Source organism: Pseudophryne corroboree, chromosome 1 (genome assembly GCF_028390025.1).
Source record: "Pseudophryne corroboree isolate aPseCor3 chromosome 1, aPseCor3.hap2, whole genome shotgun sequence".
Classification (NCBI taxonomy): Eukaryota; Metazoa; Chordata; class Amphibia; order Anura; family Myobatrachidae; genus Pseudophryne; species Pseudophryne corroboree.
Window position 1 is genome coordinate 140,077,484 of NC_086444.1, and position 15,468 is coordinate 140,092,951.

Below are 15,468 nucleotides of genomic sequence, written 5' to 3' on the forward strand. Positions count from 1 at the left end.
AATGATTGTACACCGTTGGGAAAGGCCACAGGTGGACATGATGGCGTCCCGCCTCAACTAAAAGTTACAAAGATATTGCGCCAGGTCAAGGGACCCTCAGGCGATAGCTGTGGACGCTCTAGTGACACCGTGGGTGTACCGGTCGGTTTATGTGTTCCCTCCTCTTCCTCTCATACCCAAGGTACTGAGGATAATAAGGAGAAGAGGAGTAAGAACTATACTCATTGTTCCGGATTGGCCAAGAAGAGCTTGGTACCCGGAACTTCAAGAAATGATCGCAGAGGACCCATGGCCTCTGCCGCTCAGACAGGACCTGCTGCAGCAGGGGCCCTGTCTGTTCCAAGACTTACCGCGGCTGCGTTTGACGGCATGGCGGTTGAACGCCGGATCCTGAAGGAAAAGGGCATTCCGGAGGAAGTTATCCCTACGCTGATTAAAGCTGGGAAAGAAGTGACCGCAAACCATTATCACCGCATTTGGCGAAAATATGTTGCGTGGTGTGAGGCCAGAAAGGCCCCAACGGAGGAATTTCAGCTGGGCCGTTTTCTGCACTTCCTACAGTCAGGGGTGACTATGGGCCTACAATTGGGTTCCATTAAGGTCCAGATTTCGGCTCTATCGATTTTCTTCCAGAGAGAACTGGCTTCACTACCTGAAGTTCAGACTTTTGTTAAGGGAGTGCTGCATATTCAGCCCCCTTTTGTGCCTCCAGTGGCACCTTGGGATCTCAACGTGGTGTTGGATTTCTTAAAGTCACATTGGTTTGAGCCACTTAAAACCGTGGAATTAAAATATCTCACGTGGAAAGTGGTCATGCTGTTGGCCTTGGCTTCGGCCAGGCGTGTGTCAGAATTGGCGGCTTTGTCATGTAAAAGCCCTTATCTAATTTTCCATATGGATAGGGCAGAATTGAGGACTCGTCCCCAGTTTCTCCCTAAGGTGGTATCAGCCTTTCATTTGAACCAACCTATCGTGGTGCCTGCGGCTACTAAAGACTTGGAGGCTTCCAAGTTGTTGGACGTAGTCAGGGCCCTGAAAATGTATGTTTCCAGGACGGCTAGTGTCAGGAAAACTGACTCGCTTTTTATCCTGCATGCACCCAACAAACTGGGTGCTCCTGCTTCAAAGCAGACTATTGCTCGCTGGATCTGTAGTACGATTCAGCTTGCACATTCTGCGGCTGGACTGCCGCATCCTAAATCAGTGAAAGCCCATTCCACAAGGAAGGTGGGCTCTTCTTGGGCGGCTGCCCGAGGGGTCTCGGCTTTACAACTTTGCCGAGCAGCTACTTGGTCGGGGTCAAACACATTTGCTAAATTCTACAAGTTTGACACCCTGGCTGAGGAGGACCTAGAGTTTGCCCATTCGGTGCTGCAGAGTCATCCGCACTCTCCCGCCCGTTTGGGTATAATCCCCATGGTCCTTACGGAGTCCCAGCATCCACTTAGGACGTCAGAGAAAACAAGATTTTACTCACCGGTAAATCTATTTCTCGTAGTCCGTAGTGGATGCTGGGCGCCCATCCCAAGTGCGGATTGTCTGCAATACTTGTATATAGTTATTGTTTAACTAAAGGGTTATTGTTGAGCCATCTGTTGAGAGGCTCAGTTATATTTCATACTGTTAACTGGGTATAGTATCACGAGTTATACGGTGTGATTGGTGTGGCTGGTATGAGTCTTACCCGGGATTCAAAATCCTTCCTTATTGTGTCAGCTCTTCCGGGCACAGTATCCTAACTGAGGTCTGGAGGAGGGTCATAGTGGGAGGAGCCAGTGCACACCAGGTAGTCCTAAAGCTTTCTTTAGTTGTGCCCAGTCTCCTGCGGAGCCGCTATTCCCCATGGTTCTTACGGAGTCCCAGCATCCACTACGGACTACGAGAAATAGATTTACCGGTGAGTAAAATCTTATTTTTTTTTACATTTACTTACAACCCTCCCCTGGAGTTAGATTAAATTCAGTGTTCTTTTCTAATATTTATTCTAGTCTATAGTTGTCTGTTGATTACAATATATACGATCTGCTATTTATTTTATATTGGGCTAATGTCACTTATGACATGCATAATATAATTTGTTTATGGCTATTGTAAATAGTTATGCAAAATGCATTCGTATACATTTAGTGTTCCTCTGATAGGGGTTTATATCCCCTCGGGTAGCATACCACTTTCACTGAACACACATATAACAAGCAACTTAAGTCTGCCAATGGTTTTTGAGTTCTAACTATTACATTTTATGCTTTGTGAAAACCAGTTTATATTTTATAATATATTGTATTGCTAACTGAACGGTAGTCAGTGTATATTGTACATAGCAAGCCTTCCACAAGAATTAGATACGGGTAAGCATGCTATTTTGCAAGGTTATGGTATTGTGGAATGCACTTTGCTACCTGGCATATGAGGTGAGATGAGTTGGTAGAGTCGTAGCCAGAGTAGGGACGAGGCTCTTTTCCTCACATCCCTCAGCACTGTCCTCCACTGCCTCTGCCTATGGGCTCCCATTTGCTCACTGCAACTTTTGATGTATCCCTTCCATGATAAAAAATGATGCGTGCTACATGGTGCTAGGCATCTCGGGCATAGGAAGTGCTGGGTACATTAGTAAAGTCTTTTATAATAGCATTTTTTTTCTACAACTTTGAAATTAAGGGTAGTATTTATCAAAGCTTGGGGAGAATAAAGCACCAACCAACCAGCTCCTAACTGTGAGTTAGAAGCTGATTGGTTAGTACTTTAACTCTCTCCATATTTTGAATCCCTCCCCTTACTGTGTGCTGGGCATAGCCTGTTGTCTGTTTCCTACAGTCAGTTATCACTGTAAAAAATATTTAGTGTTTGCCCCGGGGATGGTGGAAGCGGTGCTGCCTGCTCCAGGAGGAAGGGTGATTTCCGCAGTAGTGTCATGAGGAATTAAACTTTGTTTTTATTTCTGATTGTTTTGCAGTGATTTTCTCTTCAGACAATGAGAGCTTTAACCCCTCTTTGTGGGAAGAGCAGAGAAAGCAGCGAGCCCAGGTAGCCTTTGAGTGTGACGATGACAAGGATGAGCGGGAGGCACCACCACGGGTCAGTATCCTGCATGAATTACCCTGTGATTGCTGTGTAAGATCATTCATTCGTTGCTGAGATCCATTCATATAAATGATCTGAGGGTCTCCAACGTGTGTCCCCCATTGTTTATCAGGGTCATTCACACATGTGCAGTTGTATCATCAGCTAATCAGTACTGCTTATATTTGACACAAGGCTGTGATTTTGTGGTAGAGAGGCGTATGCATTCTTAAACTGCAAATGTTTGGAGTCATTTGACTGCAACGTAAGGGGACATAAAGTCTAAATGTAAAAAAAAAAAATAAGGCTCACAATGTTCCACCAACAGAGGCACATAAAGTCCATAACATTTTAAATGATAAAAACAGTATATGGTTGAAATGTTCTAGGTGAAACCCAGCCTTACAAATGTGCTTACCTATGGCCCCAATGTGCATCCACCACTGCCAGCTCCTTGACGCTCCTGTTTGTTGTCTGTGTGCAACACGCTGCCTACTGCCGACCAAGTCTTTTTTCAGAAAGACATTATATCGTTCACTGACAATACAGTGCTAGAGCCACAAGGCTCATGGCCTGTACCCTAGTACCTGTCTGTTACTTACCTCTCTGGACCAGACTTTACTTCCTATAGATTTACTTAAGCTGAAATGACCTGGTCAGTACTTTCTGCAGTGACATATATATTTGTATAGGATACTAACTGCTCTTTCATATCTAGTCAGCTGGTGTCACTGGTTTTGCTGCAATTTGAAGTGGAACTATGCAATATATAGAAGTATTTATACATGTTGGGATGCAAGGTAACTTTCACTGTCATGCTTTCCTTAAACAGTCTTTGGTAATCATTTGTGTGTTTTGGTGAAAATCAGGAAGGGAACTTGAAGAGATATCCTACGCCGTACCCCGATGAGTTGAAGAATATGGTGAAGACCGTTCAGACTATTGTGCACCGGTTGAAAGATGAAGAAAAGGCAGAGGAAGCCAATAGAGAAATGAAGCAGAATGAAGCCAAACAGCTGTCCATGAAGGACGTAGGCGTGAAGGTTGGACATCTTGCACTGTCAATATTATGTGGAAGATCTCAACAGCACCTTCTAATTATTGTCTGTGCTGAGACCCAAGAAAAAGATAGGTTGCCTATCCCTGTGGTAGGGAGTTTCAGGAGAGGATAGTTCACATTATCCAGAATGTACTGTAGGCAAACAGACCTTAATCACATTAATCCATTTATTGGCCAAATTTCATGAATAGCTCTGATTAATGATAGAGCAATCAGAAACTCTGCCTCACACATTAAATATGGCTATTCAGAAAACTCCTGCCTAGGCCTGTTTTTCTGTATTCCTCCCACTTAAGGCCTGTTTTTTAAGATGATACCTTGTGTATAAATGTTAAGAGGTCTCAGTGTTTCTGAATGTCATGCTTCAAAGCTATTTATCGTTTATTTTGCCTTCTGCAACAAACAGCACTTCAATTAAATATTGAAGTGTCGGAAAGTTCAGATTATCGTCGGAAAGTGCCGTCTTTCCGCCCTTTCGGAACTTCCAACTGTAATTGAATATACCCCTTAATGTCTTCATACTATCCTAGCCCTTCAAAGAAAAAGTACACTTCATTTTCCAGATTAAGATATCTGTTACGTACACTCTATAGCAGAGATTTTCAACCTTTTACATCTCGCGGCACACTGAACAAGATTTAAATATTGCCAAGGCACATTCACATGGTGTTGCATGGTGCAGTTGCGTGTCCTAGGATGTCATGTCGCAGCTTCTCCATAGGTAACTCCTGAGCCACATCTGAGAAAGCCAGAAGAGCCCAACACTGACCGTGCCCAAAATTAGAACTGGCTCTGCAGCCACTAAACCCACCAATATTGATCGTTCCAGGGCCTCAGTAGCGGCAAAACCCTGACAGGCCTGGCTGTGCTTCTATGGCGGCACACCTGGAGATTGCTCAGGGCACACTAGTGTACCACGGCACAGTGGTTGAAAAACACTACTCTATAGAGTGCATCTAACTATTTAGAAAAAAAAAAAGCAAAATTGAGCTCCATATTACCTATATTGTACAGCTGCATGGCAATAATAAGACTATATAAGGCCTAGTTGGGTGTGGCTGAAAAACAACCCTTGTTTGAATGTTACCCTCAGTACCTGAGAGGTTAGTGCACTTAACTGCAATTTAATAGTGTAGGGATTTTCAGAAAATTGGACTTGATGGTCTGCAAGGTGAAATTTTTTGGTCAAAATTTGAACAAAATCTAGATGTGCTAGTTTCCATTGAAATGGTAGCACTTATCACAAAAGTCTTTCTATCTATTAAGCCTCGGTAGGCACCAACAGAGGTCAGCTATTTATTTAGCAAACAAAGTAATTCATTGTGAATGCCGAACATGGTTTAGAGATGTATTCAATATTTCTTCTGCCAGAGTCAAATATAATGTAACATACAGACCACAACTAAACAGTGCCGCTTATTAGCTAAAGTGTATATGAAAGATGTTTCTTTTATACATTTTATAAAAGAATAATGTGTGCATAATCTCTTGCTCCGTATAAACCCACTGAACCATGCCATTCAATGAAGTGTGATGTTGTTTTATATTAGCTTGTAGGTTTTTTTTTTTTTCTTTTCTTAAACCAAAATGACCATCTTTAATTGTATTTGTGTCTAGACAACAGAGCCGGTCTCAGCTAAAAACGAATGTGAAGAGAGGGAGAAACTCATTGTGGGGAACTGTGTTCAGAAACCCGGTGATGCGGAAACTGAAAATACCATTGGAAATTCACAACCTACCACTCTAGTTAAAAATTTTTGGAATACAAAAACAGTTGTTAACCATAATGAGACACATGAGGTATGTACCTTATTGCAGCGGCTATGGGGTCATTGTAATCATTAGCCCCGACTAATATAATCTTTTCTATCTGTCTGTCTCTATGTGTGTCCATCCATCTGTATCTTTACAATGCAAGATTGCAACGTTAGTTTTATGTTACTTCAACTGAACTGTTAAGGGGGGTACACACGGAGAGATCCGTGTTTAAAATCTAAGCATTCTGACTAGATTGCTTAGAATTTAAGCACGGATCTATCGTGTTAATGCCGCCCAGCAACAGCGATGCGTGGCCCCACGCATCGCTATCGCCGGTGCCAGATTGAGCCTGCATGCAGGCTCAATCTAGCGGGTCACTCACTTCAGCTCTGTATTAAGTGAGCGGGCCCCCCCGTGTCTTTCTCCCCCCACCCTCGCTCAGCACACATTGCGCTGTGCTGAGCGGGGGGGGGGGGGGATGTGCTGAGCGGTCTTTGTTAAGATCGCTCAGCACACATCTCTCCCGTCAGTGCTGCTCTTTAGTCGGGCAACAAGATAGATTTTAGCCATCTCCAACCAGAGGTTTTGTGATATTATAGCTGTTCCATCTAGTTAGAACTCCCCTACATTTCTTGGTTTTGCAAGTTCATATGTAACTGCTGAGAGGATGATTGCCATGAAGCGAGCCGCTTATTTCACCTACAGTCGGGAATAATGAAACAGTTGATTATTTCTTCCCTCAACTCGCAGTCTTTGAACTTATCTTTCATCCTGTTTGACGGAGCACATAGACTGCCTGAGGGTTATGATTCTTTCTTATAACTAATTCTCATGAAGAGTAGAAATAAACAGTTCAGTTTAACATTGGGCACCAAGCAAATAGCCTATAAGCTGCTTTATGTTGAAAGTGGGCACTGTGCCATTTCCAGTTGCTTGTTGAGTGTGCAAAGCTTAAACGTGACACCAAGATGCAGGAATTGTGTGAGCTCATTGCCGCCAAACTACAATGTGATCCACTGGCTTTTTCCTTTAATTAATTTTGAATTGCTTTTAAATTACCGAGTGCCCAGTAATCTCTGAGAGCCTTGCACAGCATTGTTTACCACTGTGTGATCGCGCTTATAGTAGTCACTGAAGGCTAACACAGTTTTAAGATCAACGTTTGTAGTAGAATTACGTGAAAATTGCCTGAATGGGTTAATGCATATATTTAACTTATATGCTTACTTTTTAACACAGGCAAATGCCAAAAAACTTGCATTTGCACAAGTTATAGGACTTGTCAGATAACCATACCATGGGAATGTTTGCCAGTTATAGCAATTATATTTATAAATGACACCAGTAAATACATGTGTGAAATGACTCTCCATAAACCATGTTCTCGGCTTACTGGTGATAATTCAGTAACCTACTTTTATTTCCTGCTGAATTCAGACTGCCAGACCGCTGAAGCTGGAAAACCTACAAGGCCGCAATTGAGATTTATTTTATTTTTAAACGTACCTGTAAACATAACCGTATGCTCCCGAATGTTTTTCTTAATATTAAACGATATAAACTTTTCGAAAGTATTCCTTTTAAATGTGCTAACATTTCTGTTCAGCAGGAGTCAGAAGACCTGTCTTATGATGAGGAAATGAAGATGGCCGAGATGCGGCCACCACTCATAGAGACTTCTATGAACCAACCAAAGGTGGTAGCACTGAGCAACAACAGGAAAGGTGAAAATGACAGCCTGCCATCCCGCCTTCTACTATACGCTTGTCTGTCCTCCCCTGTCCTACACTACAGTTTGCACTTCAACTGTTTATTATTAATACTCTTTGCATGTAAGCTCTCTTTGACAGAGCCCTTGTTCATCCCGAGCTGTGTTCCTGCTTTCAGTGCTCCTTGTCTCCATTTTCTGTCAGTTCAGCGCTGCCGAAACTGTGTGGCAGCTTAAAAATAAGATAATAGTGCATACTACAGTAAATGAATTCGTACTGCCTTTGCATTATGATTAAAGGGCAAGCCCACAAATCACTCTTTCTATTACTTAAATGTGTAATTATTTGTATCTTTGGTAGCCCTGTGTTACCGAATTCTATTGATACAGCAAACCTCCACCGCCACTTCTAATTGGCAATGTCAGTGGTTTCCACATTACTCAGATGAAACCTGATAACGTCTAGTTAATTACACAGAGGAGGGAGCAAGGCTTACCCGGAGTACTTCCTATGGCCATCCCACTAATGCTCTGGTGCTTCTTTGTATGCAAGCGGCATATCAGAGACCATGTCGGTGGGCGTCTGTGTACCAATCTCCGCGGCTGGGACATTTGCATGTTTTCACACATACAGTACCCCGCATACGGAAACGTAGTCATGACGGGATTTGAGTCAGGCACGAAGTCTCTCACATACACTGAAGATGACTACATTGCAGTACTCTCCCCTTGATGTGTTGACAGCTCGCCTTTCACTGAACGGATACATGTTTTGTGTTTCAGATGATACTAAAGATGCAGACTCTTTGTCAGATGAGGTGACCCACAACAGTAATCAGAACAATAGTAATTGTTCCTCACCATCCCGTATGTCCGACTCTGTCTCCTTAAACACTGAGAGCAGCCATGACACCTCTCTGTGTTCTCCAGAGAAAGACTCTAGCATTGCAATGAGCTTGAAATTAAGGTTTGTGCGCGTTTCTTATCTGATGTCTGTTCTTATTACAATAGTTTGCATTCCATACTACAGTCCTTTTAATAAACCTTTTTGGGTTATTAATTTGGAGCACATAGTATATGACTAGCCTGCTGCAATAGGAAGCTATTACATTGAGGGCAATATTCAATTGTCTTTCACTCCCAATCTCTCGGGAGGGTGTGTGTGTTTGGGGCGCATTATACAGTCATACTTTTTTATCGCACTTATCGTGCCCAGAGAGGTCGGGTTTAGTTGTGTAAAACTAATGGGCATGACGCGGAAAAGGACCTTTTGAGAGCTCAAATGGGTCACTTTTCTCTCATTTAGCTCACCACCCCGGGCGGTGCGAGTTGAAGCGCTGGCAGCTGATTGCGCCCGAACAGAGCAACAATTGAGTAGCTCCGTTGGACACAATGTACTGGATGCTGCGCTCTAAACAATTGAATATCTTCCTGTATTTGCAATACACAGATATAGTTGGTATTAAATCAATAAGGGCCCATTCCTGAAATTAGTTGTCCTTATGCATTGTAGCCTCAAACAAGTAGAGCTGTAGTGTCCCAGAGTTTAGCTGGCACAGTGGTTAGCCTAATCAGTTCCTCCAGAGTCCATCCAAAACTGTGCAACAAGCAGGCATAAGTTTGTTTCAGTTGGTGGGTGCATTTGATCCTAATTGAGTGTCCATAGATGTCCGTTAATTGTTCCAAATGATGCTCACTTTACTAGCGCGTCATGCTACATATACACAGCAGAGATTGCAACTTACTGTAATTGTATGAATGATCAAAGGTGTTACAATGTAGCGATGCTTAACGCTCGGGTTTCTATTCCTTTAAATTAGAGATTAAGCATGGGTAAAAACAATGGCCTAGATAGTATTTATGAGTAGACCATAAAAGTACGGGTTTGTTCAAATATGCATTGCATATTTTTCTGTAAATGTAGTGTGATATATCACTACTGCACGCTGTGTTCCTGGTGCAGTAGATTCTACCTCTTGCTGCAAAGTGAGTGTCCTAATACCAGGCTACTGCCTGAGCACCCTCCAACAACACCTAATTGGGCTCTTAATGTTCTATATAGGGGAACAAAACCTGAGAAAAGGAGTGTATGGGCTATTTCACACTAGTCCGTTTTCACCGGCCGGCAAAAAGCCGGGCAGTTTTTTACCGGCCGTCACTGCCCTTTCACATACAACGGCTTTGAGCCATGTTTAATGTTGTGCACATGCGCAGCAGCAGCAGAAAAAAAAACAAGCTGTTATGTGTAAAAGAGCCCATTCACACACATACTTCACTGCTTTCAGGGACGCCACGGCCCGGCAGCCGTCCTATTCAGTGGATCTTCCCGGCTGGAACACGGCGACTGGGCCGTATCCATGTTGTCTGACAGGAGCAATGTGTTTTCATAAATAACTGCATGGTGAAAACCGGCTAGTGTGAAATAGCCCTAATAGGACTTGGTTGGAAGTAACAGAGAAAGAGATATTAAAGCCTGCAATATAGCCCTGTAATCGTTTATAACAGGGGCGGCCAGACTTTTGGAGTCGGTGATCTACTTTGAAAGCTAAAAGCTTTTGTGATCTACCTAGGAGGAATAATAGCATGCGGCGCAGGAGCGCGCACAAAAAAAGGGGCGTGGTATAACAAAAAAGTGGGAGTGGTATAACAAAAAGTGGGCGTGGTATAACAAAAAAAGGGACGTAGCCTTGTTGCACAGAGTGTAATGACTGTCTCGCACGAAATAACACATTGGCCCCCACAGGTAAAAACCTCAAACACACATGCCCCCACAGTGCCAGATAGACATATGCCCCCACAGTGCCACGTGCCCACAGTGCCAGATATGCCCCACAGTGCCAAATACAGATATGCCCCCACAGTGCCATGTGCCCACACTGCTAGATATGCCCCCACAGTGCCAGATTACAGATATGCCCCCACAGTGCCATGTGCCCGCAGTGCCAGATATGCCCCCATAGTGCCAGATATGCCCCCACAGTGCCAGATTAGATATACCCCCACAGTGCCATGTGGCCGCAGTTCCAGATATGCCCCAAGTGCCAGATATGCCCCCACAGTGCCAGATATGCCCCCACAGTGCCATGTGCCCGCAGTGCCAGATATTCCCCCCACAGTGCCAGATATGCCCCCACAGTGCCAGATTACAGATATACCCCCACAGTGCCATGTGACCGCAGTGCCAGATATGCCCCCACAGTGCCAGATTACAGATATGCCCCCGCAGTGCCAGATATGCCCCCACAGTGCCAGATTACAGATATACCCCCACAGTGCCATGTGACCGCAGTGCCAGATATGCCACCACAGTGCCAGATTACAGATATGCCCCCACAGTGCCATGTGCCCGCAGTGCCAGATATGCCCCCACAGTGCCAGATTACAGATATACCCCCACAGTGCCATGTGCCTGCAGTGCCAGATATGCCCCCACAGTGCCAGATTACAGATATGCTCCCACAGTGCCATGTGCCAGATATGCCCCCACAGTGCCAGATATGACCCCACAGTGCCACATATGCCGCCACTGTGCCATGTGCCCGCAGTGCCTGATATGCCCCCACAGTGCCAAATATGCCCCACATTGCCAGATATGCCCCCATAGTGCTCACCGTGCTGTGTGGAGAGTGCATCGCGCGCTTCTCCTGCCTGCCGTCCTGCCCCTCAGTCTGATTTGAGCTATACACTCCGCCGTCACTGCCGGAGACCAGACTGAGGGGCAGGACGGCAGGCAGGAGAGGCGCGGCTTCGGGTGGATGGGCAGCGGATCGCGATCGACTGGTTGTATGTCTGCGATCGACCAGTCGATCGCGATCGATTGTTTGGCCACCCCTGGGTTATAAGATGCAGTGTCGGTCACCAATGTCATTGTAGATATGTGTCCTTTGTCCTATTAGACAGTAGCCATGTACCCATATGCCTATTCTGGGCCTCATAATTTTGTGCTTTGCTTACAGACAAGAAGATGAAAATTTAAACAATCTTTTGCATAATGGGGGCAAATTAAATGCAGAGAGAGAAATTGCGGAGATCCCATCACCAAACAATGAAGAGAATATCATTCGGGAGAAAAGAGCAAATAACATCACAGAGATACCACACAACTTGAACCAAATAAACATAAACAATAACCTAACAAGCGATGGTAGCGTTCAGTCAGATTCCCTAGAGAGGTCACTGATCTCACAGGAGGAGGTACCAGGAAAGGGGTTTTCAAACAACAATGAGAAAGAAGAGACGGAAGTCTTGGAGAATAGGATAACGTACCCTGATGTGTGCGCCATGAATAAGGTTAACGGGCATTCGCCGGATGAGCAGACGTCTTCGGATATGAGTGACCCAGGAAGGAGGGCATCCGAGGATTCAGTGCCTTCTTTTGATATGTGTGTTTCAAAGAGCACTGATGACCTCTCTCCACAGCTCGGAGACTCCATGGGCTCTGTCGGGAAATCACACAGCGTAACCAACGTCGACACTGGAGCACTGAGGATCTACGATATCCTCAGCGACAGTGGCTCTCCACAGATGTCCTATGTCGGGAAACCTGCTACAGCAGGAGTGGAGGGACAAAGCATTGTTAGGAGCAAGTCTGCAACTCTTCTTTATGATCAGCCATTGCAGGTGTTCAATTGTTCATCTTCCTCTTCAGATCTTGTATCTACTGGAAAGAAAAGCGTTTTCAAATTTGACTCCAACCATAATCCAGAGGGACTATACACAATGAGGGGTCCCCCGGTGTCTCAGATGATTGCTGTGCCTCAATATAATGTGCAGTACAGTAGTAGTAGTGCTACTGCCAAAGACGGTCTGCTTTTGCACAAACAAAGTACCCCTATAGAACAGGGGGGGTTGCCTCCTCCACGCTTCCATATGTCTGACAGTGTAGACAGTCCCAATTATGTCAAACACTCTGCCAACATGAATTTCTCTAATCACAATAACGTAAAGTCAAGTAACATGTACAGTGTGCAACAGAGGATGGGACCAAGACATGTGGAAGCATGGGCCATGTCCCCAAATGATCGGATAATCCAGGGAGCAAGTCGTAACACCCTTCAAAGACAAGGCAGTGTCTCCTCCAATGCCTCCATGTCTCTGGGTGATGCAGGACCTGGAAGGAGGGTTCTTGTACCAGAAGGTGACTATATGACATACAGAGAATTACATTCAATGGGCAGACCACCACACATGATGTCAGGTCCGCAGAGACCCCTGTCAGCCAGGACATACAGCATTGATGGCCCCAATGTACCCAGACCTCAAAGCGCACGTCCTTCTGTTCATGATATTCCTGAGCGAACAATGTCTGTCAGTGATTTTAACTACTCTCGGACTAGTCCCTCAAAAAAGCCAAATGCTAGAGTTAATTCAGAGCACTCGTTATTGGACCCTCAAGGCAGGAGTAAAGTCCCTCATGATTGGAGGGAACAGGTCTTGCGGCACATAGAGGCGAAGAAGCTAGAGAAGGTAAGATAATAACTCTGTGGATCATACATCATGTATTCTTTTTCAGCTGCTTTTGTTTTCTAATGCCACCTTTTCCAAAAAGTAATACTTTATTTCAAGGTGATGAAACAATTTGTACTATTGTCATAATATTGTGACTTTACTGCCACTTCCAGAAAGATAATTAACCAGAGAACATTGGGGGTAATTCCAAGTTGATCGCAGCAGGAAATTTTTTAGCAGTTGGGCAAAACCATGTGCACTGCAGGGGAGGCAGATATAACATTTGCAGAGAGAGTTAGATTTGGGTGGGTTATTTTGTTTCTGTGCAGGGTAAATACTGGCTGCTTTATTTTTACACTGCAATTTAGATTGCAGATTGAACTCACCACAACCAAATCTATCTCTCTCTGCACATGTTATATCTGCCCCCCCCCCCTGCAGTGCACATGGTTTTGCCCAACTGCTAAAAAATTTCCTGCTGCGATCAACTTGGAATTACCCCCATTGTGTGTATGTTTTCGCTGTCATTTAACAATGGTTCTAATTTAAACAATTTGGAACATTGCAATTAAGACATTCATTAGATTTATTATTTATTTATTTATATTTATTTATATTTATACACATGTATCTGGAAGGGAACCAGGCTGTTCTTAATGTATCATGAGATCTTGTGGGGTTATATTTGGGGTTTTTTTTGTGTAATTTACTTAGTTCAGTTGGATAAAAGGTTACGATTTATAATGTTGCGTCCTCGGTTGGTTTAGAAAGCTTGTGAGGGTGCTCATGCTATGGCCGCTTTAAGTGGTGCTGTACTAACCTGGGTTCTGTGCTTTCTATTATTTGGTAATGCTCCTGCTTTTGGTTTATCCTCATATTAGCATCACTTGTGCAATGAAAATTGATCTGTACAGTTTGCAAAATAAACTTTAACAATTACATTGAGAAAGAGAGAAATTTAGTTGGGGGGAAAAAAAGTCTCCACACCTTTTGACAGTTTTATTATTTACATCATGAAATCAAATGGATTGATTTGAGATTTATTAACATTCACTATTAAGCATTGTGTATACATAACAAATACTTTTTGTGGACCCTATGGGGTATATGCAATTAGCGGCGAATCGCGGCAATTTTTCGGCCGTTTTTCAATTCGACACAATTCGACAGTCTAATTTCGGCAAGTGGGTGCCGAAATTGACCATATGCAATAAAAAACGGATTCGACAGTCCCGCTGACGAAAAACGGCCGATTTGACGGATTTTGTTTCGTTTTTTTTCAAAACGGGAAAAAACACGAAAAAAAATGGCGTGGGGTCACCCCCTCCAAAGCATTAGCAGCCTCGGGCTCTTCGAGCTGGTCCTGGTTCTAAAAATCCGGGGGGAAAATGGACAGGGGATCCCCCGTATTTTTAAAACCAGCACCGGGCTCTGCGCCTGGTGCTGGTGCAAAAAATACGGGGGACAAAAAGAGTAAGGGTCCCCCGTATTTTTTACACCAGCATCGGGCTCCACTAGCTGGACAGATAATGCCACAGCCGGGGGTCACTTTTATACAGTGCCCTGTGGCCGTGGCATTAAATATCCAACTAGTCACCCCTGGCCGGGGTACCCTGGGGGAGTGGGGACCCCTTCAATCAAGAGGTCCCCGCCACCCAAGGGCCAGGGGTGAAGCCCGAGGCTGTCCACCCCCATCCAAGGGCTGCGGATGGGAGGCTGATAGCCTTGAGAAAATGTAAAGAATATTGTTTTTTCCAGTAGTACTACAAGTCCCAGCAAGCCTCCCCCGCAAGCTGGTACTTGGAGAACCACAAGTACCAGCATGCGGGAGAAAAACGGGCCCGCTGGTACCTGTAGTACTACTGGAAAAAAAATACCCAAATAAAAACAGGAGACACACACCTTGAGAGTAAAACTTTATTGCACACCTGCCGACACACACATACTTACCTATGTTGACCCGCCGACTGCCACGTCTCCTGATCCGACGATCCGGGGTACCTGTGAATCAAATTATACTCGCCTCAATCCAGTGTCCAGATATAAATCCTCGTACTTGGCAAAACAAACGCACACCCGGACCAGCGGGACACCACGTGACTCCTGTCACAGAGGTCCCTTCAGCCAATCAGGAAGCGCTACTTCGTTGCACTCACCTGATTGGCTGTATGCGCGTGTGACCTCAGACAGCGCATCGCAAAGCCTCTCCATTACTTTCAATGGTGGGAACTTTGCCGTCAGTGGTGGGGTTACCCGCGGTCAGCCGCTGACCGCGGGTGACCTCACCGCTGACGCAAAGTTCCCACCATTGAGTATAATGGAGAGGCTTTGCGAAGCGCTGTCTGACAGCTCAGACGTGCAGCCAATCAGCAGAGTGCCAGGACGTTGCGCTCGCTGATTGGCTTAAGAGACCTTTCTGTGACAGCAGTCACGG

General features: G+C 44.7%; 1 protein-coding gene across 9 annotated transcripts in view; it reads left to right on the top strand.

Moving 5' to 3' along the window:
• ERBIN (erbb2 interacting protein) overlaps positions 1 to 15,468 on the top strand; it is a 369,988-nt gene that overhangs the window by 304,655 nt on the left and 49,865 nt on the right. For 8 of the 9 annotated variants that reach the window (XM_063963251.1, XM_063963289.1, XM_063963271.1 and 5 more), the window contains 6 exons: positions 2,954 to 3,075; positions 3,930 to 4,103; positions 5,738 to 5,920; positions 7,485 to 7,602; positions 8,370 to 8,553; positions 11,543 to 13,052. In XM_063963251.1, the coding sequence (XP_063819321.1) occupies positions 2,954 to 3,075; positions 3,930 to 4,103; positions 5,738 to 5,920; positions 7,485 to 7,602; positions 8,370 to 8,553; positions 11,543 to 13,052 (2,291 nt within the window). The remainder of the gene's footprint in view (positions 1 to 2,953; positions 3,076 to 3,929; positions 4,104 to 5,737; positions 5,921 to 7,484; positions 7,603 to 8,369; positions 8,554 to 11,542; positions 13,053 to 15,468) is intronic. The other variant, XM_063963284.1, reaches the window with a different exon arrangement.